Source organism: Lygodium microphyllum, chromosome 10, assembly GCF_053477565.2.
Source record: "Lygodium microphyllum isolate KBCC chromosome 10, Lygodium_microphyllum_v1.1.10, whole genome shotgun sequence".
Classification (NCBI taxonomy): domain Eukaryota; kingdom Viridiplantae; phylum Streptophyta; class Polypodiopsida; order Schizaeales; family Lygodiaceae; genus Lygodium; species Lygodium microphyllum.
The window spans coordinates 42,488,330-42,513,799 of record NC_141144.1 but is presented as its reverse complement, the minus strand read 5'-3'; the positions used below and the strand labels follow the sequence as shown (position 1 = coordinate 42,513,799).

General features: G+C 46.5%; 1 protein-coding gene across 1 annotated transcript in view; it reads right to left on the bottom strand.

Annotated features, from left to right (window-relative positions):
* Positions 1–25,470, bottom strand: part of LOC148029936 (uncharacterized) — a 133,879-nt gene that overhangs the window by 84,659 nt on the left and 23,750 nt on the right. The window contains exons 5-9 of the mRNA XM_087686218.1: positions 22,572–22,681; positions 22,389–22,466; positions 22,183–22,289; positions 21,485–21,579; positions 21,275–21,393 (exon numbers count right to left, since the gene is read on the bottom strand). Of these exons, the coding sequence (XP_087542344.1) occupies positions 21,275–21,393; positions 21,485–21,579; positions 22,183–22,289; positions 22,389–22,466; positions 22,572–22,681 (509 nt within the window). The remainder of the gene's footprint in view (positions 1–21,274; positions 21,394–21,484; positions 21,580–22,182; positions 22,290–22,388; positions 22,467–22,571; positions 22,682–25,470) is intronic.

Here is a 25,470-nt window from a genome sequence, read left to right as displayed (position 1 = left end):
CAATGACTAAAATCTTTAACATTGTGCCTTCTATTGAAGACACCTTTTTTTCTCTATCACTTCCCCTTAATCACGATCGTTTTCTCTCTCTCCACAACTACCAAACATCTTCCCTCTCTCCACGATTATCAATAGTCATCTTCCTATCTAACCTTTTGGAGTCAGTAGGAATCGATCACAATTACCAATCGTCATCTTCTCCCTCCCTGATGCCCACATTCACTACAATACTAACAATGTTTAAGTAACATTTAAAGCTAATGTTAAGATTTAAATAAATGCTAACCTTAAATGATAAAATAACAATAACATTTAATGTTATACAGACATTTAACATTAACTTTGAATGCTAATACAATAGGAATTACTATCAACCAAAACTCTGATGCTTATCATAGCTACAAAATTTCAGCCTCCAATAGCACTTTGCCATAGCATCAACTCGACACAAAACCCAAGCACGGGTACAAAACAAAAACATACCTTGCTTTCGTACTATCCACCCGCAACACGTGCCCCCCATGCACGCCTCTCCTGCCAATAGTGTCCCATACCACCCTTAACAACAAGGTGCACCTCATCTCTTAGCCATAGAGCCAAATAGGCTCATCCCTAAGCCTAGGAGCTAGCAACACTCTAAATCACAACCACATCCCAAGGGTTGGTGTCCCATACCACCAACCCACACAATCCATGTGTACAGATGCTTCATCCAACGAGCCAAGAGTCCAAGAGTGGTTATCACACAATAATGAATGTGCACAACAGGGCCTTGAGTCCTATTTATAGGACTCGCCTGCCCTAACCCCCAAGTGCCCTTAGTGCATTCACACTAAGTCACTTCATAACCACAATGATCCATGCTATAGCACCCATCCGAGTATCCAAAGACATAACAAATTTGGCTTGGAATCCTATTTGTCAAAAAGATGTGGGATTGTATCCACAACGCACTAATGAATTGTTATCAACGGTGACATTGCCCCTCTATCATGGAGATCCTAGATCCAATTACGACAGTATGTCATATGAGAGGACATGTCGCTATGGCTTCTCTAAAGAATAAGCTAAAGTTGTGTCTTCCACCTCATAGAGATAGACGAATATGGACTCTGTAGTCATGGACAATATAGCCTTTGCTCCAAGCCAAAGATGGGGATACCTCTTTCAACACTTCTCTTTTGGGTCGTCTTCCCATAGTGTACACACTTGGGATGACCCTTGGAATTCTTGTCCTTCCTCTTCTACTCTTTCTTGCCTTTCTTTTCCTTGTGACTACCACCCCCTATAGATGTCCTAGCTGCAAAAGCATGGTTGGGGGTTCTAGCTACATCAATATTGGTCTCCCTATGGCGCCCTGTTAGAGTTCATAGCCTGTTTTTTAGGCAGCAGCACAGTCGGTCCAGCAATCGGACCAGCTGCACAGTCGGACTGTGCAGTCGGACTGCCACGTGGCAGTCCGACTGCCTGCAGCCATTTTTATCAGGCTGCGCCCCATTTTTGAGCCCCGTTCTAGGTGATTTTTCGCCTATTTATTGCTGACGTTTTCAGCAGTCTGGCCATTCTTCTCTGTCGCAGATTACAGACCGGTGCCGTGCAGATTTCTGTCTCTGTTCACAGATTTCAGACAGCAGACAGTGCAGACTGCAGCAGACTTCGAGGTGGACAGCAGGTCGCATCGTCGAGGTGGAGACACGCAGTCCAGCGCACTGCGCCCGTGTATATCTTTGTATTCAGCATTCTTTATACAGCAGATCTTCATTGTACACTGTCTCTTTCTCTCCCTTTTCTCTCTGCGTTCTCTCTCTCTCAGTCCTACGCTTCCGCACCGCTGCACTCTGACATGGTATCAGAGCAGTGTTTGAGGGCTGACTGAGCGCAGAATCAACCTGAAAAGGAGTTTCCATCGCGACACAAATTTGCGTTTTTTGCGTTTAAGGGCAGACAGGAGGGCTGCGCCTTGGAACAAGGCTGAAACGAGTGTGGGCGCACAGGAAAGGAGTACAGGTGGTGGATTTGCTGCTGTTTACTGCTGTTTTACGCAGAGAAAGTTTGAGTTTTCAACCTAAAAGTGCAGGTTTTGCTTTTTCATCGCCTCCGGCGGGTGAAGAAGCTTCGGGACGCGGAAGAGCCTTAGCAGGCTGAGTTTACCCAGTCAGAGGGGGCTGCTTTTGCGTTTGAGAAGGCATTGCAGGTGAAGATGTCTACAGAGATGGACTTGGAGTTCCAGGCGATTATGGACCGGAAGGTGCCTGTCCTACCGGCTCTTCCTACAGATCAGAAGCTCGACGGCGACAACTACCGCATTTGGCGCGTTATGATGTTGGCTATTCTTGAGTCCTATGATTTGGCGGAGTTGGTACAGGAAGATATTGACCGGCCTTCGGTAAGAGATGAGTCCAAACTCTCTTCCGATGCTCGTGCGGAGTTGGCCAGGGCCCAGTCTCATTGGGACAAACTGAATGCCAAGATTCGATCCTTTCTCTTTCTATCATGCACTACAGCCGTGATCGCTCACATCGAGCACTTGACGGTGGCTCGTGAGATATGGCTGGAGCTTGATCAAATGTACAATCGGATGACCCTGATGAAGAGGGTTTCTTTGGAGGTACAGATGCGGACCTTGTCCGTAAATAAGTCTTCTTCGCTAAGGGAACACATTAACAAGCTAAGGCAGCTACAGATGCAGGTTCAGAATGCGGGGAAGCCGATTTCCTCCGAAGACATGGCGATCACACTACTGTCCCAGTTGCCGCCACGATTCGGTACATTTTACTCTGCCCTTATTGCTTCGGGGCGAGAGTCTACTCTTCGGTGGGAAGAGTTGGTTCCTATGGTCCTGGACCAAGAGGAACAGTTAAAGGGACAGAATGCTTCCAAGACGGAGGCGTTGACAGGTCAAGCCTCTCAGAAGAAGGGGAAGGACCAAAAGAAGAAGAAGGGGGATAACAAGTCCAAGAAGGACAAGGAGAAGGACAAGGACAAAGACTCCACATGCCATATTTGTGGAAAGACTGGCCATTGGAAGAAGGATTGCCCTGACAAAGACTCGAAGGACACCAAGAAGAAGGAAACCAAGGATTCTGGAGTGGTGGCTGCACCCTCATCAGCTGCATTTCTACATTTAGTTGTCATTGAGGACGCTTCACCGAATGCTTCTGATGCTGCGATGGCGGCTCCCCAATCTCGAGAGTGGATTATTGATAGTGGTGCCTCACGGCACATGACTCCTTCATCAGATGGTGTTGCCCAGCTGCGACCTTCGCGTGGGCAAGTTCTCATTGGAGACAGCTCTTCAGTTTCTATTGCAGGTCGGGGTAAGATGCAGCTTATTCCGGATGGACGAGGTGGCACCCATACCTCAGAGGTTTTGCATGTATCAGGATTGGGGTGCCATCTCCTTTCAGTTCATAAGATTTGCTCCCTTGGTCTTTTGGTGGAATTTGACAGTTCTACTGTGCGAATCCTTGATCGTGAATCGAGGAAGGTTCTATCATCTGGATATGAGGAGAACGGCATTTACAAACTGAAGTCTTCCACTGCCCTCTGTTCTCTTCTTCTTACCTCACAGTCACAGTCTGAATTATGGCATGCTCGGTTTGGTCACCTGAACTATGACTATCTTCGGAAGGCGTCACGTGGACAGCTTGTTCGAGGGTTGCCGGATATACTGGTGGGCCAGCAGCCATGTGTCTCCTGCATACGGGGGAAGCAGCATCGGGATGCCATTCCCCACACAGCTTCGCGGCGGTCTACTTCACCGATGGAGCTAGTATCTACGGATCTATGTGGCCCTATGAGGAATGAGTCCCTGCGTGGGAGCTCGTACTTCATGCTGATCGTGGATGACTACGGCAGGATGACATGGGCCTACTTTTTAGCACTAAAATCAGAAGCTTTCTCGCACTTCAAGGATTGGCTTCTCTTTGAGGAGAACCGATCAGGCCGGAAGTTGAAGACCTTGCGATCCGACAAGGGAGGTGAATTTGTGTCTAATGAATTTGCTCGGTTTTGTGCAGATAGAGGAATTCACCAGGAGTTTGCCAATACCAATACTCCTCAAGAAAATGGTATTCTAGAACGGAAGAACCGCAGTGTGATCGAGATGGCGGGCACCATGATGGAGCACCGACAGACCCCTCAGGTTCTGTGGGCCGAGGCTGTGGCTACTGCAGTCCACATCCTTAATCGATCTCCTACTTCGGCCGTGGAAGGGATGACTCCATTTGAGGCTTATTTTGGGACGAAGCCAGATGTTTCTTACTTTCGGGTCTTTGGGTGTGATGCCTATGTTCACATTCCCAAGGCTCACCGTGACAAATTTGAAGCGGCTTCCCGAAAACAGGTATTTGTTGGCTACAGCTCCCAGTCCCAAGGCTACCAACTGTATGATCCCATCAAGCGGGATGTATATACTAGCCGTGATGTGCGGTTTGTGGAGGTTCCGGCTTCTTCAACGGGTGAGGAGCATCCCGTTCTTGGAGATCCAGGGGAGAGTTTGGCTCCTTCTACAGTTCCGCTGGAGCCTGTGCCGTTTGATTATGATTCTGTTTCTGACACAAAGTCTACTGTTCCACCGGATCCTTCTGAGGAGTTACCACCGGTGGACATTCCAGAGTCTTCTACTGATGGAGAACGACGAGGGGAGGTTCGGCCTCCTCCTCGCTGGGCCCGTGACACACTCCGTGATTCAGGGATCGAGGGGGTTCCTGAGGAGTGGGGACTGCAGGATGGTCCGCGGCGGTCACGGAGGCACCAGGCGCATTCTTCGGAGCTTGTTTGCTCCAATTATTATTTGATGTCCCGAGTTATGCAGGATCGAGAGCCCACCTCCGTGAAGGAGGCTTTACAGTCCGCCCCATGGAAGAAAGCTATGGAAGCTGAGTTGGAGGCTATTGAGAGGAATGGCACTTGGTCACTTGTGCCACGCCCCCCGAAGAAGAAGGTGATTGGAGTCAAGTGGGTCTTCAAGACCAAATATCTCAGTGATGGTACTTTGGATAAGCACAAGGCTCGCCTTGTTGCTAAGGGTTTTGCCCAGCGCCCAGGGATTGACTGTCATGACACCTTTGCCCCTACAGCTCGTATGGCAACCATTAGAGCTGTTCTTGCTTTGGCTGGCCATAGGAGATGGCCTGTTTATCAGCTGGATGTGAAGTCGGCCTTCCTGAATGGTGATTTGAAGGAGGAGATCTACGTTGAGCAGCCTCCTGGCTTTGGTTCTTCGGATGGGAAAGTCTACAGGTTGAAGAAGGCCCTGTATGGTCTCAAGCAGGCCCCGCGAGCTTGGAACGAGAAGATTGATTCGTTCCTCCAGACTCAGTTGGGATATCGGCGGTCCAAGGCCGATCCGCAGCTGTATGTTCACACTTCCGGGGAAGGTTGTGTGCTGTTTGTATTATATGTTGATGATTTGATTGTCACAGGTGATGATGCACAGCAGGTCCAGGAGACAAAGTCAGCTTTACATCGGACGTTCGAGATGACGGATTTGGGGCTATTCCATTTCTTTTTAGGACATGAGATTTATCAGTCTCAGAGGGGGATTTTTCTCTCCCAACAGAGATATGTACAGGAGCTCTTGGTATCTTTTGAGATGGAAGATTGTCGGACCCTCTCTACTCCTATGGATCCGAACTGGAAGGCCACTTCCCACTCAGCTTCTCCTTTGGCGGATGCTTCCCGCTATCGACAGTTGATAGGGTCCTTGATTTGGCTTCTCAACACGAGGGTTGATCTATGTTTTGCTGTTGGGCTCTTGGCAGGGTTCATGAGTGAACCTAAGACGGTGCATTGGCAGGCTGCTCAGAGGATACTTCGGTATCTGAGGGGGACGTCTGATTTGGGGATTCATTACCCCGCAGGGACAGATGGGTCAGATCTTGTACTTGCAGGTTGGAGCGACTCGGATTGGGCCGGTAACGTGGACCACAGGCGGTCTACAACAGGTTACTGCTTTACTTTGGGTGCAGGTGTTATTTCATGGAGTAGCAAGAAGCAGCCCACGGTAGCCCTTTCGTCTACTGAGGCGGAGTATCGGGCCGCATCTTCCACCACATGCGAGGTAGTGTGGCTTCGGAGATTGTTGGAGGAGCTTGGGTGCCCCCAGACTCGTCCTACATTGCTGCGATGTGACAATGAGAGTTGCATTGCCTTGGCAAGGAACCCTGTTTTTCATGCCCGGACGAAGCACATTGAGATTCAGTACCACTTCATCCGAGAAAAGCTTCTGGATGAGACCATCACTGTGGAGTATTGCAAGACGGAGGATAATCTTGCGGATTTGTTTACGAAGGCGCTTCCTCAGGCTCTACTTCGGCAACATTCCAGATCCCTCAGGCTTCTGCCCTGTCCAGGCTCTGAGAGGGGGTGTTAGAGTTCATAGCCTGTTTTTTAGGCAGCAGCACAGTCGGTCCAGCAGTCGGACCAGCTGCACAGTCGGACTGTGCAGTCCGACTGCCACGTGGCAGTCCGACTGCCTGCAGCCATTTTTATCAGGCTGCGCCCCATTTTTGAGCCCCGTTCTAGGTGATTTTTCGCCTATTTATTGCTGACGTTTTCAACAGTCTGGCCATTCTTCTCTGTCGCAGATTACAGACCGGTGCCGTACAGATTTCTGTCTCTGTTCACAGATTTCAGACAGCAGACAGTGCAAACTGCAGCAGACTTCGAGGTGGACAGCAGGTCGCATCGTCGAGGTGGAGACACGCAGTCCAGCGCACTGCGCCCGTGTATATCTTTGTATTCAGCATTCTTTATACAGCAGATCTTCATTGTACACTGTCTCTTTCTCTCCCTTTTCTCTCTGCGTTCTCTCTCTCTCAGTCCTACGCTTCCGCACCACTGCACTCTGACATGGTATCAGAGCAGTGTTTGAGGGCTGACTGAGCGCAGAATCAACCTGAAAAGGAGTTTCCATCGCGACACAAATTTGCGTTTTTTGCGTTTAAGGGCAGACAGGAGGGCTGCGCCTTGGAACAAGGCTGAAACGAGTGTGGGCGCACAGGAAAGGAGTACAGGTGGTGGATTTGCTGCTGTTTACTGCTGTTTTACGCAGAGAAAGTTTGAGTTTTCAACCTAAAAGTGCAGGTTTTGCTTTTTCATCGCCTCCGACGGGTGAAGAAGCTTCGGGACGCGGAAGAGCCTTAGCAGGCTGAGTTTACCCAGTCAGAGGGGGCTGCTTTTGCGTTTGAGAAGGCATTGCAGGTGAAGATGTCTACAGAGATGGACTTGGAGTTCCAGGCGATTATGGACCGGAAGGTGCCTGTCCTACCGGCTCTTCCTACAGATCAGAAGCTCGACGGCGACAACTACCGCATTTGGCGCGTTATGATGTTGGCTATTCTTGAGTCCTATGATTTGGCGGAGTTGGTACAGGAAGATATTGACCGGCCTTCGGTAAGACATGAGTCCAAACTCTCTTTCGATGCTCGTGCGGAGTTGGCCAGGGCCCAGTCTCATTGGGACAAACTGAATGCCAAGATTCGATCCTTTCTCTTTCTATCATGCACTACAGCCGTGATCGCTCACATCGAGCACTTGACGGTGGCTCGTGAGATATGGCTGGAGCTTGATCAAATGTACAATCGGATGACCCTGATGAAGAGGGTTTCTTTGGAGGTACAGATGCGGACCTTGTCCGTAAATAAGTCTTCTTCGCTAAGGGAACACATTAACAAGCTAAGGCAGCTACAGATGCAGGTTCAGAATGCGGGGAAGCCGATTTCCTCCGAAGACATGGCGATCACACTACTGTCCTAGTTGCCGCCACGATTCGGTACATTTTACTCTGCCCTTATTGCTTCGGGGCGAGAGTCTACTCTTCGGTGGGAAGAGTTGGTTCCTATGGTCCTGGACCAAGAGGAACAGTTAAAGGGACAGAATGCTTCCAAGACGGAGGCGTTGACAGGTCAAGCCTCTCAGAAGAAAGGGAAGGACCAAAAGAAGAAGAAGGGGGATAACAAGTCCAAGAAGGACAAGGAGAAGGACAAGGACAAAGACTCCACATGCCATATTTGTGGAAAGACTGGCCATTGGAAGAAGGATTGCCCTGACAAAGACTCGAAGGACACCAAGAAGAAGGAAACCAAGGATTCTGGAGTGGTGGCTGCACCCTCATCAGCTGCATTTCTACATTTAGTTGTCATTGAGGACGCTTCACCGAATGCTTCTGATGCTGCGATGGCGGCTCCCCAATCTCGAGAGTGGATTATTGATAGTGGTGCCTCACGGCACATGACTCCTTCATCAGATGGTGTTGCCCAGCTGCGACCTTCGCGTGGGCAAGTTCTCATTGGAGACAGCTCTTCAGTTTCTATTGCAGGTCGGGGTAAGATGCAGCTTATTCCGGATGGACGAGGTGGCACCCATACCTCAGAGGTTTTGCATGTATCAGGATTGGGGTGCCATCTCCTTTCAGTTCATAAGATTTGCTCCCTTGGTCTTTTGGTGGAATTTGACAGTTCTACTGTGCGAATCCTTGATCGTGAATCGAGGAAGGTTCTATCATCTGGATATGAGGAGAACGGCATTTACAAACTGAAGTCTTCCACTGCCCTCTGTTCTCTTCTTCTTACCTCACAGTCACAGTCTGAATTATGGCATGCTCGGTTTGGTCACCTGAACTATGACTATCTTCGGAAGGCGTCACGTGGACAGCTTGTTCGAGGGTTGCCGGATATAGTGGTGGGCCAGCAGCCATGTGTCTCCTGCATACGGGGGAAGCAGCATCGGGATGCCATTCCCCACACAGCTTCGCGGCGGTCTACTTCACCGATGGAGCTAGTATCTACGGATCTATGTGGCCCTATGAGGAATGAGTCCCTGCGTGGGAGCTCGTACTTCATGCTGATCGTGGATGACTACGGCAGGATGACATGGGCCTACTTTTTAGCACTAAAATCAGAAGCTTTCTCGCACTTCAAGGATTGGCTTCTCTTTGAGGAGAACCGATCAGGCCGGAAGTTGAAGACCTTGCGATCCGACAAGGGAGGTGAATTTGTGTCTAATGAATTTGCTCGGTTTTGTGCAGATAGAGGAATTCACCAGGAGTTTGCCAATACCAATACTCCTCAAGAAAATGGTATTCTAGAACGGAAGAACCGCAGTGTGATCGAGATGGCGGGCACCATGATGGAGCACCGACAGACCCCTCAGGTTCTGTGGGCCGAGGCTGTGGCTACTACAGTCCACATCCTTAATCGATCTCCTACTTCGGCCGTGGAAGGGATGACTCCATTTGAGGCTTATTTTGGGACGAAGCCAGATGTTTCTTACTTTCGGGTCTTTGGGTGTGATGCCTATGTTCACATTCCCAAGGCTCACCGTGACAAATTTGAAGCGGCTTCCCGAAAACAGGTATTTGTTGGCTACAGCTCCCAGTCCCAAGGCTACCGACTGTATGATCCCGTCAAGCGGGATGTATATACTAGCCGTGATGTGCGGTTTGTGGAGGTTCCGGCTTCTTCAACGGGTGAGGAGCATCCCGTTCTTGGAGATCCAGGGGAGAGTTTGGCTCCTTCTACAGTTCCGCTGGAGCCTGTGCCGTTTGATTATGATTCTGTTTCTGACACAGAGTCTACTGTTCCACCGGATCCTTCTGAGGAGTTACCACCGGTGGACATTCCAGAGTCTTCTACTGATGGAGAACGACGAGGGGAGGTTCGGCCTCCTCCTCGCTGGGCCCGTGACACACTCCGTGATTCAGGGATCGAGGGGGTTCCTGAGGAGTGGGGACTGCAGGATGGTCCGCGGCGGTCACGGAGGCACCAGGCGCATTCTTCGGAGCTTGTTTGCTCCAATTATTGTTTGATGTCCCGAGTTATGCAGGATCGAGAGCCCACCTCCGTGAAGGAGGCTTTACAGTCCGCCCCATGGAAGAAAGCTATGGAAGCTGAGTTGGAGGCTATTGAGAGGAATGGCACTTGGTCACTTGTGCCACGCCCCCCGAAGAAGAAGGTGATTGGAGTCAAGTGGGTCTTCAAGACCAAATATCTCAGTGATGGTACTTTGGATAAGCACAAGGCTCGCCTTGTTGCTAAGGGTTTTGCCCAGCGCCCAGGGATTGACTGTCATGACACCTTTGCCCCTACAGCTCGTATGGCAACCATTAGAGCTGTTCTTGCTTTGGCTGGCCATAGGAGATGGCCTGTTTATCAGCTGGATGTGAAGTCGGCCTTCCTGAATGGTGATTTGAAGGAGGAGATCTACGTTGAGCAGCCTCCTGGCTTTGGTTCTTCGGATGGGAAAGTCTACAGGTTGAAGAAGGCCCTGTATGGTCTCAAGCAGGCCCCGCGAGCTTGGAACGAGAAGATTGATTCGTTCCTCCAGACTCAGTTGGGATATCGGCGGTCCAAGGCCGATCCGCAGCTGTATGTTCACACTTCCGGGGAAGGTTGTGTGCTGTTTGCATTATATGTTGATGATTTGATTGTCACAGGTGATGATGCACAGCAGGTCCAGGAGACAAAGTCAGCTTTACATCGGACGTTCGAGATGACGGATTTGGGGCTACTCCATTTCTTTTTAGGACATGAGATTTATCAGTCTCAGAGGGGGATTTTTCTCTCCCAACAGAGATATGTACAGGAGCTCTTGGTGTCTTTTGAGATGGAAGATTGTTGGACCCTCTCTACTCCTATGGATCCGAACTGGAAGGCCACTTCCCACTCAGCTTCTCCTTTGGCGGATGCTTCCCGCTATCGACAGTTGATAGGGTCCTTGATTTGGTTTCTCAACACGAGGGTTGATCTATGTTTTGCTGTTGGGCTCTTGGCAGGGTTCATGAGTGAACCTAAGACGGTGCATTGGCAGGCTGCTCAGAGGATACTTCGGTATCTGAGGGGGACGTCTGATTTGGGGATTCATTACCCCGCAGGGACAGATGGGTCAGATCTTGTACTTGCAGGTTGGAGCGACTCGGATTGGGCCGGTAACGTGGACCACAGGCGGTCTACAACAGGTTACTGCTTTACTTTGGGTGCAGGTGTTATTTCATGGAGTAGCAAGAAGCAGCCCACGGTAGCCCTTTCGTCTACTGAGGCGGAGTATCGGGCCGCATCTTCCACCACATGCGAGGTAGTGTGGCTTCGGAGATTGTTGGAGGAGCTTGGGTGCCCCCAGACTCGTCCTACATTGCTGCGATGTGACAATGAGAGTTGCATTGCCTTGGCAAGGAACCCTGTTTTTCATGCCCGGACGAAGCACATTGAGATTCAGTACCACTTCATCCGAGAAAAGCTTCTGGATGAGACCATCACTGTGGAGTATTGCAAGACGGAGGATAATCTTGCGGATTTGTTTACGAAGGCGCTTCCTCAGGCTCTACTTCGGCAACATTCCAGATCCCTCAGGCTTCTGCCCTGTCCAGGCTCTGAGAGGGGGTGTTAGAGTTCATAGCCTGTTTTTTAGGCAGCAGCACAGTCGGTCCAGCAGTCGGACCAGCTGCACAGTCGGACTGTGCAGTCCGACTGCCACGTGGCAGTCCGACTGCCTGCAGCCATTTTTATCAGGCTGCGCCCCATTTTTGAGCCCCGTTCTAGGTGATTTTTCGCCTATTTATTGCTGACGTTTTCAACAGTCTGGCCATTCTTCTCTGTCGCAGATTACAAACCGGTGCCGTGCAGATTTCTGTCTCTGTTCACAGATTTCAGACAGCAGACAGTGCAAACTGCAGCAGACTTCGAGGTGGACAGCAGGTCGCATCGTCGAGGTGGAGACACGCAGTCCAGCGCACTGCGCCCGTGTATATCTTTGTATTCAGCATTCTTTATACAGCAGATCTTCATTGTACACTGTCTCTTTCTCTCCCTTTTCTCTCTGCGTTCTCTCTCTCTCAGTCCTACGCTTCCGCACCGCTGCACTCTGACACGCCCTACTCCAATTTTATGGGCAAGAGCTCCTCCCATGTGATCGTGTCTTGAACTCTAGAGGTGCAAAGGCTAGTATAGAAAACATCATATTTGGAAGACGGGAGATGTAACAAGAGTGTTACAAATCATATCTTCAAATTTTGCCAAAATATGCTAACTCATCCTGAATCTCCTCCATCTTACTGATATTTTCCTTCATATTCGGGGAGTTAGCTATAGAAAGCTAATGCAGCCTCATCTGGAGGGTCATGCGATCACAAAAGTACCAACTTGGTAGAGAGATGCCGATGGAGTCCATACCTTTGCTTTGCAGAGTGGATTCTTCTTACATACATAGTGACCAAATCAAGGCAGCTCATGAATAGAAAGGAACGGGCTCAAGAATCGAGGCTATCCCAAAAGGATGCCTGATCAACAAAAGAATCAATAAGGGGATCACAAAAGGACAATGGATAAGGATGGTGATGAAGTCCCATAAATCAAATGTATCCAGTATACACTTTACTTTGCATGATCAAAGGCAGTAGTAGTTAGAACCATCCAAATGCTCTTTCTCAAGGAGAAAAGGAAGTACATGCACTTGCACGGATAGTGCCATGATAGCCAGGCAAGGTCCCTCGGTAGCTATAAGGGTAGAAACATGAAGGGATGGGGGTGTGGATAGTGCCTAATCATGATTTGAAGCTCATTCCAATCTTTGATCTCCTTCCAAACTCCAATTTCTTTGAGGTCTCCAATCTCTTTTGCATCTCAAACCTTGTTCAGATCTCTAATCTCTTTCACCTTCACCACAATCCTTGCCATCTTCACAATCCTAATAGGCTTCACGATGATCATCTTGACGTTTGTATCATCAATCTTCACAATCATAATCATGGCTTCTTCAGTCATCATGGTCAAGGTAACTATGAAACATTTCATCCCTAAAACATTCCCCCTTGAAAAGTTGTGTTTCCTCCTAAAACATTTCACCCTTGGGTACATCCTAAGTGAAATGCCACATGAAATGGCAAAATAATATATTTAAAATACTATATTCAGTGAATATTTCGTAGAGCTATTCTTTTTTCTTGTAGTGAAACGGATAGGCGAAATGTTGCATACTGAAACATTTTAGTAGTGAAACATGTTTCAATCCTAGTGAAACATGTTTCATGGTTGCCATGCTCACAGTCATCATCTAAGTATCTCGCCAATCGTACCAGTTTGCCAATTGTCCCTTACTAATACATGCAAAAAATGCAAAACAAACAGAAAAGAAACTGTTGTGTTTTGTTGTCAGCACACTCAGGAAAGTGAAGAAGACTACTGTCAAGGCTGTGCTTTGTGGGCAGCAGGCTGTAGAAGCTTTGTCAAGGCCAAAACACTTGAATTCATTGCAAAGAATCCTGCATTTTGATGTTTCCCTGTTTATAGGTGCTGTGGATGCAGCAAATCTGATCATGAATCAGCAAAGAATCATGAACACAAAGAAAGAAGGGAAGAGAGAGACAAGAGAATGCAGAGAATGAAGGAATGGGACTGTAACTGATTTGAAAATGATACTTGACACAAGGCTGGCCAGATTAGCTCCTATACACAGCCGCTATGTATCACTGGGGGTGCCGGAATAGGCAGAAGAGAGTACAGCAGGCTCTGTGTATGTGTCTGTGTGTGTGTTGGCAAAGACTGACTGAGTGAGCAACTTCAAACCTATTTCTACTTCCAATTTCACAACCAAGTGTTTAAAGTGCATAAATACATCCGATTTGGCCTTCAAACCATACACCCAAGTGTACCTAGAGTAGTCATCAATAAATGTAACAAAATACAAATGACCACCGAGTGCTCTCATCCACATTGGACCACACACATCAAAGTGTATGAGCTGCATTTTTAAGACAGCACACACTGCACCATCCCTTTGAAAGCAAATCTATGTATTTTTCCAAGAATGCAACCCTCAAAAGCATGGGGAGGTGGAGTATCCAAAGGAGGCAAAGCATCTACCATCCAACACCTCTAGAGAGTCATGAGACTACTAAAGCTCATGTGACCACAATGAGTATGCCAAAGCTCCACATTTTGCATAGCAAGTGTAGGAGTGCTAACAGCCAGAGCATCATGGGAACTCATCTCATATGTGTCCAACGTAATAGGTCCTTATATAAGGTACTTGACAATTGAAGAGCATATGTGGTCCTTATATAAGCCACTTCTCTTCCAAAATAACAGCTCCTCCTTCCAAAACTGCAGCTCCTCTTCCTTTGTCGGCTAAGTAGACTTCACGTGGGTGGCACCAACTGGAGCGATGGAGACAGAACCCACGTGTCTAGCTCTGATACCAACTATTGGAAATGGAGAGAGAGAGAGAGAGAGAGAGAGAGAGTGTGTGTGTGTGTGTGTGTGTGTGTGTGTGTGGACAGTGTGAGCTGAAAACAATAGATTGTACTTGTTGAACTGAAAGTGATAGAGTGGAAATACTACCTTAGGACTAAGGTAGACAAAAACCCCTAACTTAACTCGAGTTAGCTAACTCTAGAACCAACTCTAGAAGTGGTGACACAACTTATTAATGTAGTTGTGTTCACACTACAAACCAACGAACTAAAGCTAAAAAAACTGACTGACTAAACTGGAAACTGAAATGCAAATGTACTAATGGCTATCAGAGCTCCTCTGTTTCTGTCACACTTTGATGGAGATCGCAACCAGAAGATAACTAACATGAATACAAGAAATGTTAACAAATGTTAGCATCATAATATGTAGATAATTAGAAGTGTTGATACCGATACTATTATATGTCAATGATATTGTACTCATTTGAGACTTACTGAAGAGCTTGCACAGCCACTTGGATGCACTATATGCCTTTTCCACAAATACAGAACAGCACTCTTTAGAGTACTGACCTACTTACACAAGTTATAGGAGATCTTGTACCAAAGAAATCCCAAATTGGCATTGACCTCCTCCAAACAATTAGCTACAAAGGGTGAGAGTGAATGTTGGTACTCGCATATGGTGACTTGGATAAGCTTGCATGGACTGGATATCAACCTTTTGACTAAAGTCTGGACTGTCCCATGCTCCCCCTCAACCAAGTGAGCTAAGCTGAATTCAGTCATCATGACCAGCGATCTGAGAGTTGAGATGGGAAGGACTTGGATCCAGCTGCATCTTCCTGTTGGACAGAAGATGGAGTTCTACAGTATCCAGTTCCCACCTCGTCCAACCACAATATGTGGATGGGCACCTCTCCCACGGTACTGGGGCTGCTTTCAACAAATTTTCACCTCCTCCCATAGACTAAGGACAAAGACAAGCAAATAAACAAACATTCTAGCACAGGACAAGATATGTCACTCTATGGACGAGAGCCCGAGACCAGAGGTGCACCACATATGCAGAAGTAGAGCGTACTATGGCATACAAGGAAGAACCACTACCTCTTCCGTGAGGGCTTTGGACCTCTCCACCATCTCATGGCATACGAGGACTGTAAGTGTAAGCTTTTCCTCTTGGAGCTTCAAAGGTACCACATGGCACTACTACAAGACAAGAGACCAACTCACCTAGAGGGACCCATGCAAAGAGCAATGACAAGTTATTTCCACAACATAGAGACTAGGGGTACTAGTAGGTCAATAGACACACAGTCATTCTGCCAAACTACACCTATCCCAAATTACACTGCATGCATCTAGCAAGAATGACCTCTCTCCAGCCCTTAGCCAGCCCCAAAAGCCTCCGACAAACTTGCATGGCAGGTTCTCTCTCTATTTGAAAAGTGGCACACCTTCCAATGCAATGTTGGCCTCTACACTCTAATTTCCAGCAATTAATATTATGGAAATTAAAAATCCTATTGTCCCTACCCATAAAATTGCCTGCAGCCCATACACTTTTAATGTGCTAGGCCCTTTGAACTTGAAAGTTGTTCTAACTTACAATAACCTTAGTCTAGGCATTAAATGTTTAATTCTTCCTAGCCCAAATAACACCACAAGTCATTTCTAAGGGCCCATTTAATGTCCAAGACCAAGATTGTCACCAAGCACCCACCAGTACCTGTCCAGCATAGCCTAACACAACTTTTGACAATGTCCCCTACTGTCCAACTTGGCTTTGGACTGTCATCGTGCCCCAAATAACTTGCACTTCACATGTACACAACTTATTTATGGCAAAGCAAAACAATAAAAATACAAGCCCCCATCCAAATCTACATAAAGTGAGACTCCTCATCATGACTTGCACAATATGATGTAGTTCCTCCCCATATTACAAAAACAACTCCTAGCCCTCTAGTCCCTCCTCTCATAATGGTGCCCTTGTATGTCATCTCTTATCTATAACCCTCACCTCCAATAGACTGGTGCTTGGGCTCTAGTGTGTCTTGGCACATAGTATGATGTCCCTCCCTCTAAAGGTCTCCTCAAACAAGCCCATACCTATCCTTATTGCTCCATTGTAGTTCATTGTCCCACACTACAAATCTCCAATGTGCATTAAGTGTCCCCAATGTTAAGAAACCATGTCATTCGATACATTTTCCCCTCCATTGGTTTCCATTTACAGCACCAAAAAAGGCTTTCTAGGTGCCTACCAAGAGAGTCAGGGGGCCAACCGTGAGACTTCAATGGGCAAGACTCTAGAGTCAAAACACCACCCAAGAGACGCTCTAGACAACATATTAAGGCATCGACTCCACCCATTTACATACCCCCCACTCTTTCCTTCCAATATTCTCTCTCCATCATCTCTCTCCAACCTCTCCATTGCTGTTCACACCCCTGCCCAAAGGACATTACAGTTCATGGCCCCACTCACCTGTCATCAGGTGCCCTATCTCCATCAACTCCAAGCTTGCATTTTGGTGGCAGCTCCTGCTCGCGTCAACATCCATCACTTGGCGACAACTTTCCTCTACTCGCTAACCATCTTCTAAAGTCGGTGTCAACATTTTGGCTATAGGCATTTGTATTTTGCACCTTCGCCGTTCCACCTCTATCTAGCAACAACATCTACCCACCTTGTGTCAATTTGTTGGCCGTGTTTTGTAGCTTGCACTCTCCCAAGCTTCCAGATCAGCTTCAACAAACACTCTACACCCTTCTAGAGGCTGTGTTTTTGTAGCTACTAGGCTTCTACTGGTTGCATTCACACTTCCTCCTAGCCGCCCTGCTACTAGTACACTCCAGAGATCGACTATTGCTAGTGATCGTCTTCCTCCTCTCAAAAAGAGATTTGAGGATTGTTTGAGATCTGAGGACTGTGTTCCACGCCCTCGACAACTTTTCTTCACCTTAAGCATACATCTTCGACATCTTTCTGCCCAGAGGATTGCATTTCACTCCCTTCACTATGCAAGTTTCTACAAGTGCTACGGCTTGATTCACACAAGTCAGTCTAGTCATCTTTAGAGCTTCGGCTCCACTATATCAACTTTGTTCACTTAGCATGATTCAGTGCTTCATCATCTTCTTCTTCTATGTTTTCTAAGTTTTTCTTCTCTCTCAGTGTTTGCCGTACAGACATTGTGTTTCTCCCACAAACCCTACTGTCTCTCTAGTTTGCTTTCACAGGCAATCATTTCTTGACATGGTATCAGAGCCAAAGGTACTCAAAGAGCCGCAAAGATCCTTTGCATCACAGAAGGCAAAGACAAGTTGCAAGTTCAGCATCATCTTCTTATTTCCCTCCTTATTTCCACTGTATTATTGGGAGATACATTTCTCTTCTTCTCCCTCTCACCCTCTCTCTTCCAAGTTGACACACTAGTACCATGGCTTCTCTATTGACATATGGTAAGTCTACTAGGTGCTCCTACTACGACAAGAACAATCATACCACTAAAGACTATCAACATTGACCTTTGCTTCCCACACCCCCAAAGTATATGCATCTACCACTAGGCACTCTTTGTGCCACATCTCCCTTCTAGGCCACAGAGATTGTCTTGCATCAGCTATCAAAGTATTATGCTCAAAGCAATAAGACACATCCAATGTGCACTAAGTCTTTCCAAGAAAAAGTAGAATCATCAGACACCACGGCCTCCTAAAGACTGCTGCAATGTGCTACGGAGGTTTCCCATGCCTATTTTCAAGTCCAATGGCTTCCACAGCCACAGCGTGCGGTTCTACAGTCCGGTCCATCAAGAGAGAATGATTGTTGCATAACGTCCTCTCGTCAGTCTGCTCCTTGGAGCGACAAAGTCTGTTTGACTTCTTTCTCTTCTTCCGCTATGCAATCCGCTCCGCTAAGAGACAGTGATTGTTGTCCACCCATGGCTCCACAAGAGATATCTATTACCTATCCTCCCTTGTCTTGCTCCATGGACAACAACTCCAATACAAGCATCGAGAAGATTCTGTGTGCTACCCCTCCATCCACTTCCTCTTCTACTCAAGTTCAAGAGGCCACCTCTAAGAGTTACCATGCCTCTATTCCATTGGAGCCCCAAATACCTTCTTCAACACTGTTGGCAACATTTCCTTCGTCTTTCAATGTTTTGAAGGCCAAGATCCATGGGTTTCTTGATTCCCTACCTCTCTCCAAGGGGGATTTAGAGGCGGCTCATCTTTCTCCTTCAAAGGTGGATCCCATTTCTTCAACTTCAAAGGGGTTCCCTCCTCATCCTACAGTTCTTCTCGCACCCTTTACCTTCTTGAGGTGGTTAACATCTCCCCATCATTTCATCCATTAGTTTCCCTTCCCCTTACTTTCCAATGCTACCTAGGATCTACAAGTTCCTCCTAGTTCAGGGCTTTGGATGTTTCAACCATGGCTTGGTGGCTAGGCCTGCATATACCTTCCAATATGGAGTAACGGGGCTTGTGGCTTCTCTCTCGAGGTTGAGTTTTGGGTTCTATCAGCTCATCATGTCTACTGTTCTTCACTACAAGTTACCTTACTGGTGGAATACTAGGATTTCCATATTGATCTTCTTCTCTATCTCACTCCTCTTTTGTGCTCCTTTTTGGGCCTGCGAAGGGTGTTGAGAAACCAAGTCATTCAGTACACTTTTTCCTCCATTCCTATTTTGGTTTCCATATACAGCCCCAAAAAAGGCTTTCTAGGTGCCTTCCGAGAGAGTCGTGGCACCACCCAAGAGACTTCAATGGGCAACACAAGCACTCCAATGTTGTTCACACCCCTACCCGGAGGACATTACAATTCGTGGTTGGCTCTTCTTCTACCCACCTATCATCACCCATCTTGTCTCCATCAGCTCCATGCTTGCGTTTTGGTGGCAACTCCTACTGGCGTCAACATTCATCACTTGGCAACAACTTTCCTCTACCTGGTGACCATCCTCTATAGTTGTCATCATTCTCGCTACAGGTATCTGCATTTTGCAACCTTGCCCTTCCACCTTTACCTGGCAATAGCAGCTACCCACCTGGCATCAATTTGTTGGTTGTGTTTTGTAGATGGCACTCTCCCCGGCTTCGGATCGGCTTCAGCAGACACCACACATTGCATTTTGCAGTTACTGGGCTTCTACTAGCTGCGATCACACTTCCTGCTGGCCGCCTTGCTGTCTAGCACACTACAGACTGTTGCTGATGATCATCTTCCCTCTCTCAGACAGCATCTAAGGACTGTATTCTGCTCCCTCAACTACTATTCTTCACCTTCAGCATACATCTTCAACATCCTACTGCTCGGAGGACTCCATTTCGCTCCCTTCACTGTGCAGTGTCCCTACAGGTGCTGCCGACTGATTTAGACAGGACAGTGCAATCATCTTGAGAGATTTAGCTCCGCTGTATCAGCTTTGTTCACTCAGCATGATTCAGTGCTTCATCATCTTCTTCTTCTGTGTTTTCTAAGTTTTTCTTCTCCCTCAGTGTTTGCCGTACACACTCTGTGCTGCCCCCTGCAAACCCTACTGTCTCTCTGGTTTGTTTTCACAAAAGTCATTTCTTGACACCCAATTGATCTCAACAATTAGTATTTAGTTTCTTGGGACTCCATGTGATCGTGTAACAAAATAACTTCATAGTGATTGTAGCACAATCGATTGCATGTTGCAAGAGGCATGCGAGAGAATGTACATGAAAGAGGTTCAACCAAAATATATACACTATGGAGATGTACAATTTTGGAACTTCAAGTGTTTAGTCATATCTTTCAAGGGATCGCTTACCAAACATGTTGCGGGAATACCTATTACTAACTTGCAAGTGGAAGAAGCAAGTGCTAAGCTGCAAATGACATGACATTTCCTATGGCTCTATTGGTTGTGGCATAATGGGTCGCAGGTTGCAAGTAGCATGGGAGAGGTTCAACCCATATACATACAAATCACATGGTCATGCTCCCTTGGACCCATTGAAGATATGTTCACCTTGATATGGCATTACTTGGTGGATTACAATCCCGAACCTTCTTTAAGCAATAAGATGACATATCTAGCATGAGGACTTCATAATAATGCTTCCAGATTACAAGCAAGAAGAAGTTTTATCTCCTAGCAAGAAGACGTTTTGTCTCCTGAACTTGCAGTGTGTAGCTTAAAATAATGGTGTGAGTCAACCAGTGATCAGCGACTGCTCAGTTCTCCCTGCTGGAAAAAAATGCATTTTAAGAAAGCTTTACCTGCCCACTCCATTGTTGAGGAGGATCTTTATTCAACTCTACACCCTGGTTTAGTGAACTGGATTTGTGAACTCCTCTTGCCTTTTTATGATGGGTTTTCAGCTTTAAGGTTTCCCAACTGTAATATATTGTACCAAACAAAAAGAAGTGTGTTGGCATGTATGTGCATGCACCATACCCACACAAGCATCTGCATGCAAAAGTGCACCCCCCCTTTTTTTGCAGTTCTTTATGTTACCATGTGGGGAACCTCAACAGGATGGGAAACCATCATGCTTACAAAAACACAATTTACAGGTGCCTACACACACGTTATTCTTACTTATCAAGATGCATATTTATGCAACTCTATCCATGTATATACTTTAACTGGTCCATATGGACACACAATGCATATACATAGCATTTGTGTTTTGAATGTGTAAACTAGAAAGAACATTTCACTGCTTTTGAAACAACTAATTGGCAGATCTTACAGAAACTTGAGTGCATTTTAATTGCAATTAGAAAAGGCCGTTAGAGAAAACTCATATATTCTATTTTCATGCGTGGCATTTTCTGTCAGTGATCAGATCTGTAAGCACAACATTTGCCATAAGAAATACACTGAACAACAAGACAAGCTGCAACTTTAGTTCCAGGAACCAGAAAACTTGTTGGCTACCAACAATAACAGTTTGTGACTTCTTGGCAGTAAATTCACACCATCTAATAATTTCTGATTCATTATGTCTAAATATAAATATGACTCAATCATCAAGCCCACCATCACAAAGAAAAAACGTTATTGGATAAAGGATGAGGAAAATTACTCTCGCAAGTTTGTCTGCACTCCCAGTGACAAACACAGTACCACTAGCATTAAAAGCACAGCAGAGGATTTGAGTTCCTGATTGAGAATTTTGTGGACCAGAAGTGGAAACCTTTGATCCTGTTCAGAAACATGCAATCATCTCATTTAACGAAAATGAACTCATGAGAGCAGCTGAAAATGTCAAGCTATCCGCTTTCCAGAGACTTGCCAGTTTCCTGACCCTCTGACTTTGGTGCATAAATCCGTGCATTTACCGATGAATCGCGTGCATCCCAAATGCGACAAGTGCCATCATCAGAAGTTCTGATAAGGATCATTGATGGTTAAAACCCTGAAATTTCAGTGCCTTTGAAAACAGAAACATAATCAAATACAATTTAGCTGATAAATAAGCCTTATATTCAAGTAGTGTCACAAATATGCTCAGCTAAAACAATAACTCGGGGGGTAGCACAGATGTTTTTAAAAGAAGGCAAGGAAAGAAAATGGTGCCGCCAGTGTGGTGGGGGGTAAGAAGGGGATTGAACATCTACTAAATGCCCTACATGTTGATTGGCACGCTTACTTCTGAGTCAGATAGATATGAAGCACCTACTAATCAAACATCATCTATCTAGAGAAGTGAGCAAAGAGTATGACTGTCAAGTGCACTTTTTATTGCAAAACAATCAAGCATTCATAGGCAAGAAGGAAGATACAGTGAGGGTAGGATATGCAGTGAAGCAAGCTTCCTTTCTTTTCCATTTTATGTGGCGGAAGAGAAGAGAAGGCAGGGGGCCCCTAAACAGTAAAGACCATACCATCTTCACCTATCCATAGCTATGCAGAGGCAGAGAAACATAGATTTGCCCCACTGACGTAAGACCAAACATACATCTATAATATCTTAATGTTAAGGGTACTCACGAGAGAAGATGATGCTCACAACCCAGACGTGGACTAAAAGCAATTGCTGTCACTGCACTTGTATGACCCTTCAGGACAGATACAGGTAACCCATCTGGAAATCGCCACTAGAAAATGACAGTTTTGGTACAGCTAGTTAGCTACAGTTGTTAAGTTCAATAAAGGTAACACTGTTTGGATTTTGAACCATTAAAGTAGAAGCTTACCACGCGTATGAAACAATCATTAGATGCAGATGCCACAAGAGCATTGTTTGCACTAACAGCAAGGTCAGTAATGTCACCCTGGAGAACATTGGGTTATATTAAGACTCTCAAATTTTCTCACATTCTGAAATCAGAAGGAAACCATGCCAAGCATAAAAAATGTAAAGAAGAGAAGTGCAACACCTCATGACCACGACAGCTCCGAAGACAAAAGCCTGTTGCTGTAGACCAGATTTTGACCAACCGGTCATCAGAACCAGTTATAATATATTCTCCAGACTTGTCAAAAATAGCTGTCAGATCTCAGAACATGTCAGTACCTTTAGCCTCTCCAAAAAGTCAAGTCAGTTGATAAATAAGAAATATTCTAGCATAAACAAAAAAGATGCAACTTGAAAAGACATGGAAAACTTTTGTTCTTAGTGAACCATTTTGAACAAAAACCTTGAAATGAAGGAAACCAATCAACATGTACATCAGACAGTACAATTCCAGAATTAACTGGGTAAATGCCATCTATCAAAGGGGATAGAGGCACATTCATGGAAGGATGGAAATATCCTCTTAGCGGTTTAATTAAAACATTTCTGTTTTTCCAACTTGATCCAATGAACTTGGAAGCACATGCTCACTATTGGAGCATTGGTTCATTGTAATTCCCATTTTCCTAACATTTATAAATCCCTATAGGGATTAGATCGCCTCCATGGCGGCATCACAAAGCCCTCAATACTGAGCCTCAATGGAGGACGGTGGAAAATCATCCTCAGTATTGTACTTTAACTTGATACGTCTCAATCAGAGCCTACTTTGGATCAGGTTCATCCAAAATCAGCAAAGCAAGAGGGTTCACAGTATTGCCTAAAACTCAAGGTGGAGGTAGCACCTCCACTCCTCTAGCAATGGACAGCTCGGTTATGTGCTGATCTTGGATGCATTTGGTTATGTAGTGATCTTGGATGCGCTTGGTTTGCTTCCAAGGTGTCACAAGGACGTAACTTTTAACTTACTACCCTTTGCATATTTAAATTGTGCACATATGAAGTGCACAGGTGAGATTAAGTTGCATGTGTATATCAATGGCAGTGGGGGATACTGCTACTATTTGTGGACACGTGCCAATGGGATACCTAGGAGAGATCTTGATCAAGGACATTGAATTTTCCCTTGTAAATGGCTTCTAGTGTCATGGGTGTTGGGTTTGACTCACACCTACGCTCACATAGAAGTGTCAGTGATCTGCATTAGGACACTGGGGCACTTTTTACTCTCTGTAAGAGAGGTTTCTTCCCCCAGTTACATTATTTTCTATTTGTGTATTTATGTTACATAGTTCAGTCACTTACCGCACTTCCGGGTGTGGACGCACCTTAAGGCACTTACACAACCCTAAGGTCTAAGGGTTGTACTTTGTACTTGTCTTACACACTTGTGGATCAATCGTGTGTGTTGAGGTATCTCTACACTCTTACTCTCTCTCTACTGTTCACACTGTGTACTAAGCTTGGAGCTGCCATCTCCATCTTCAACATTTGATATCAAAGCTCAAGGTTCGTCAAGCGAGCCTCCGTCAATTGAAACATTCTCATTAGCCTCATCAGGCTCGCCCAGTCCAGCTCCTCCTGCTGACAAGGATGGCCAACTAGCACCTACCCAGCCCAGTCCGCCACTAGGCTCGCCAGCCCTGCACCTGTGCCTACAGCACCGCCCTGTTCAGCACCGCCCTGTTCAGCGCCGCCTCCCTATCCAACAGCGCCACCCCTCTGCTCCAGCAGTCGCCGCCTGACTGCTTCACCTCCACCACCCCTTGCTCCACCTGTGCCGCCGTGTTCTACCTCCTATCTACCCTCAGCCAGCTTCGCCACCAGCTCGGGCAGTTCCACTTGCAAATGGACAGTGGGATCAAGAGGTGTGGCCACAAGCCGTGTCTAATCTGTGCAATACCGTTCCACCAAAGCTAAAGGGCATACTTCTGCAATGAGCTACAAATACTTCCCCTAGAATGAACTACCTCCATCCCCAAGAAATAAGATAACAGAGACTGAGGTCAGTCATCTCAAAGGTAGCACAAAGCTTGGCCTTAATTTTTGCTATGCAGCAAAATCTGAGCCAGTGATAAGTAAGTCATCAACGTACAACAGGATATAGCTGAACCCCCCAACACATGTAGTGCAAACATAGAGATTTGAATCATAGGGGGTAGAATGATATCCATGAGTCTGTGAGAACTCATCCATCCTCTGGAACCAAGACCTCGGAGCTTGCTTTAGCCCATACAAAGCTTTCTGCAAATGGAACACCTTATCCAAACAATCAAAAGGACACCCATGTGGTTGCTCCACATAGACTTCCTCCTTCAAATAACCATTCAAAAAGGAGCTCTTAACATCCATCTAGTTTAGCGGCCAACTGTGGTGAGCGGCAAGTGCAACTAGCAAACAGAAAGATGTCATCCGAGCAGTGGATGCGAAGGTCTCCTCATAATCAATACCTTGCTTCTGACGAAAACCTTGCACTACAAGGCAAGTCTTGTACTTGTCTAGAGCCCCATCAGCCTTTAGCTTGGTCCTAAAAATCCCCTTTCTCCCAATGATCTTCTTATGACTAGGACGCTCCACCAAGGTCTAAATCTCATTCCAGTCAATACTATCCAGTTCCTTCTCCACAGTCTCACGCCACAGGAGGGTCCTAGAGAGCCTCCTGCTAATTGTTCAGCTTGAAATGTGCAATATAATCAGCCGTAAAGATTAAAGCATATTAAGGGGCAAGCAGAGCACATCTTCTAGGGCCCTTTGCAGAGCAATCCGATGGAAGGATCCCGTAATCCCGCATAGTCTACTGGTACCACCGAGGTAATGGGTCTCACCAAGGGGGCCTGGAAGTGGAAGAATCTACAGAAAGGTCAAGAGGGGGTAGTAGACCTGGCTCAGAAGGCACAATGTCAGATGATGTGGGCTGAGGTAAGGACTCTTAAGTCCGGTGCATAAGACTGCACACTGTGCCTATCATCAAAGACAATAACCGGCCTTACCATCACCTTGTTAGCCTGAGGATCAAACAAACGATAGGCTTTTGCTTCCGA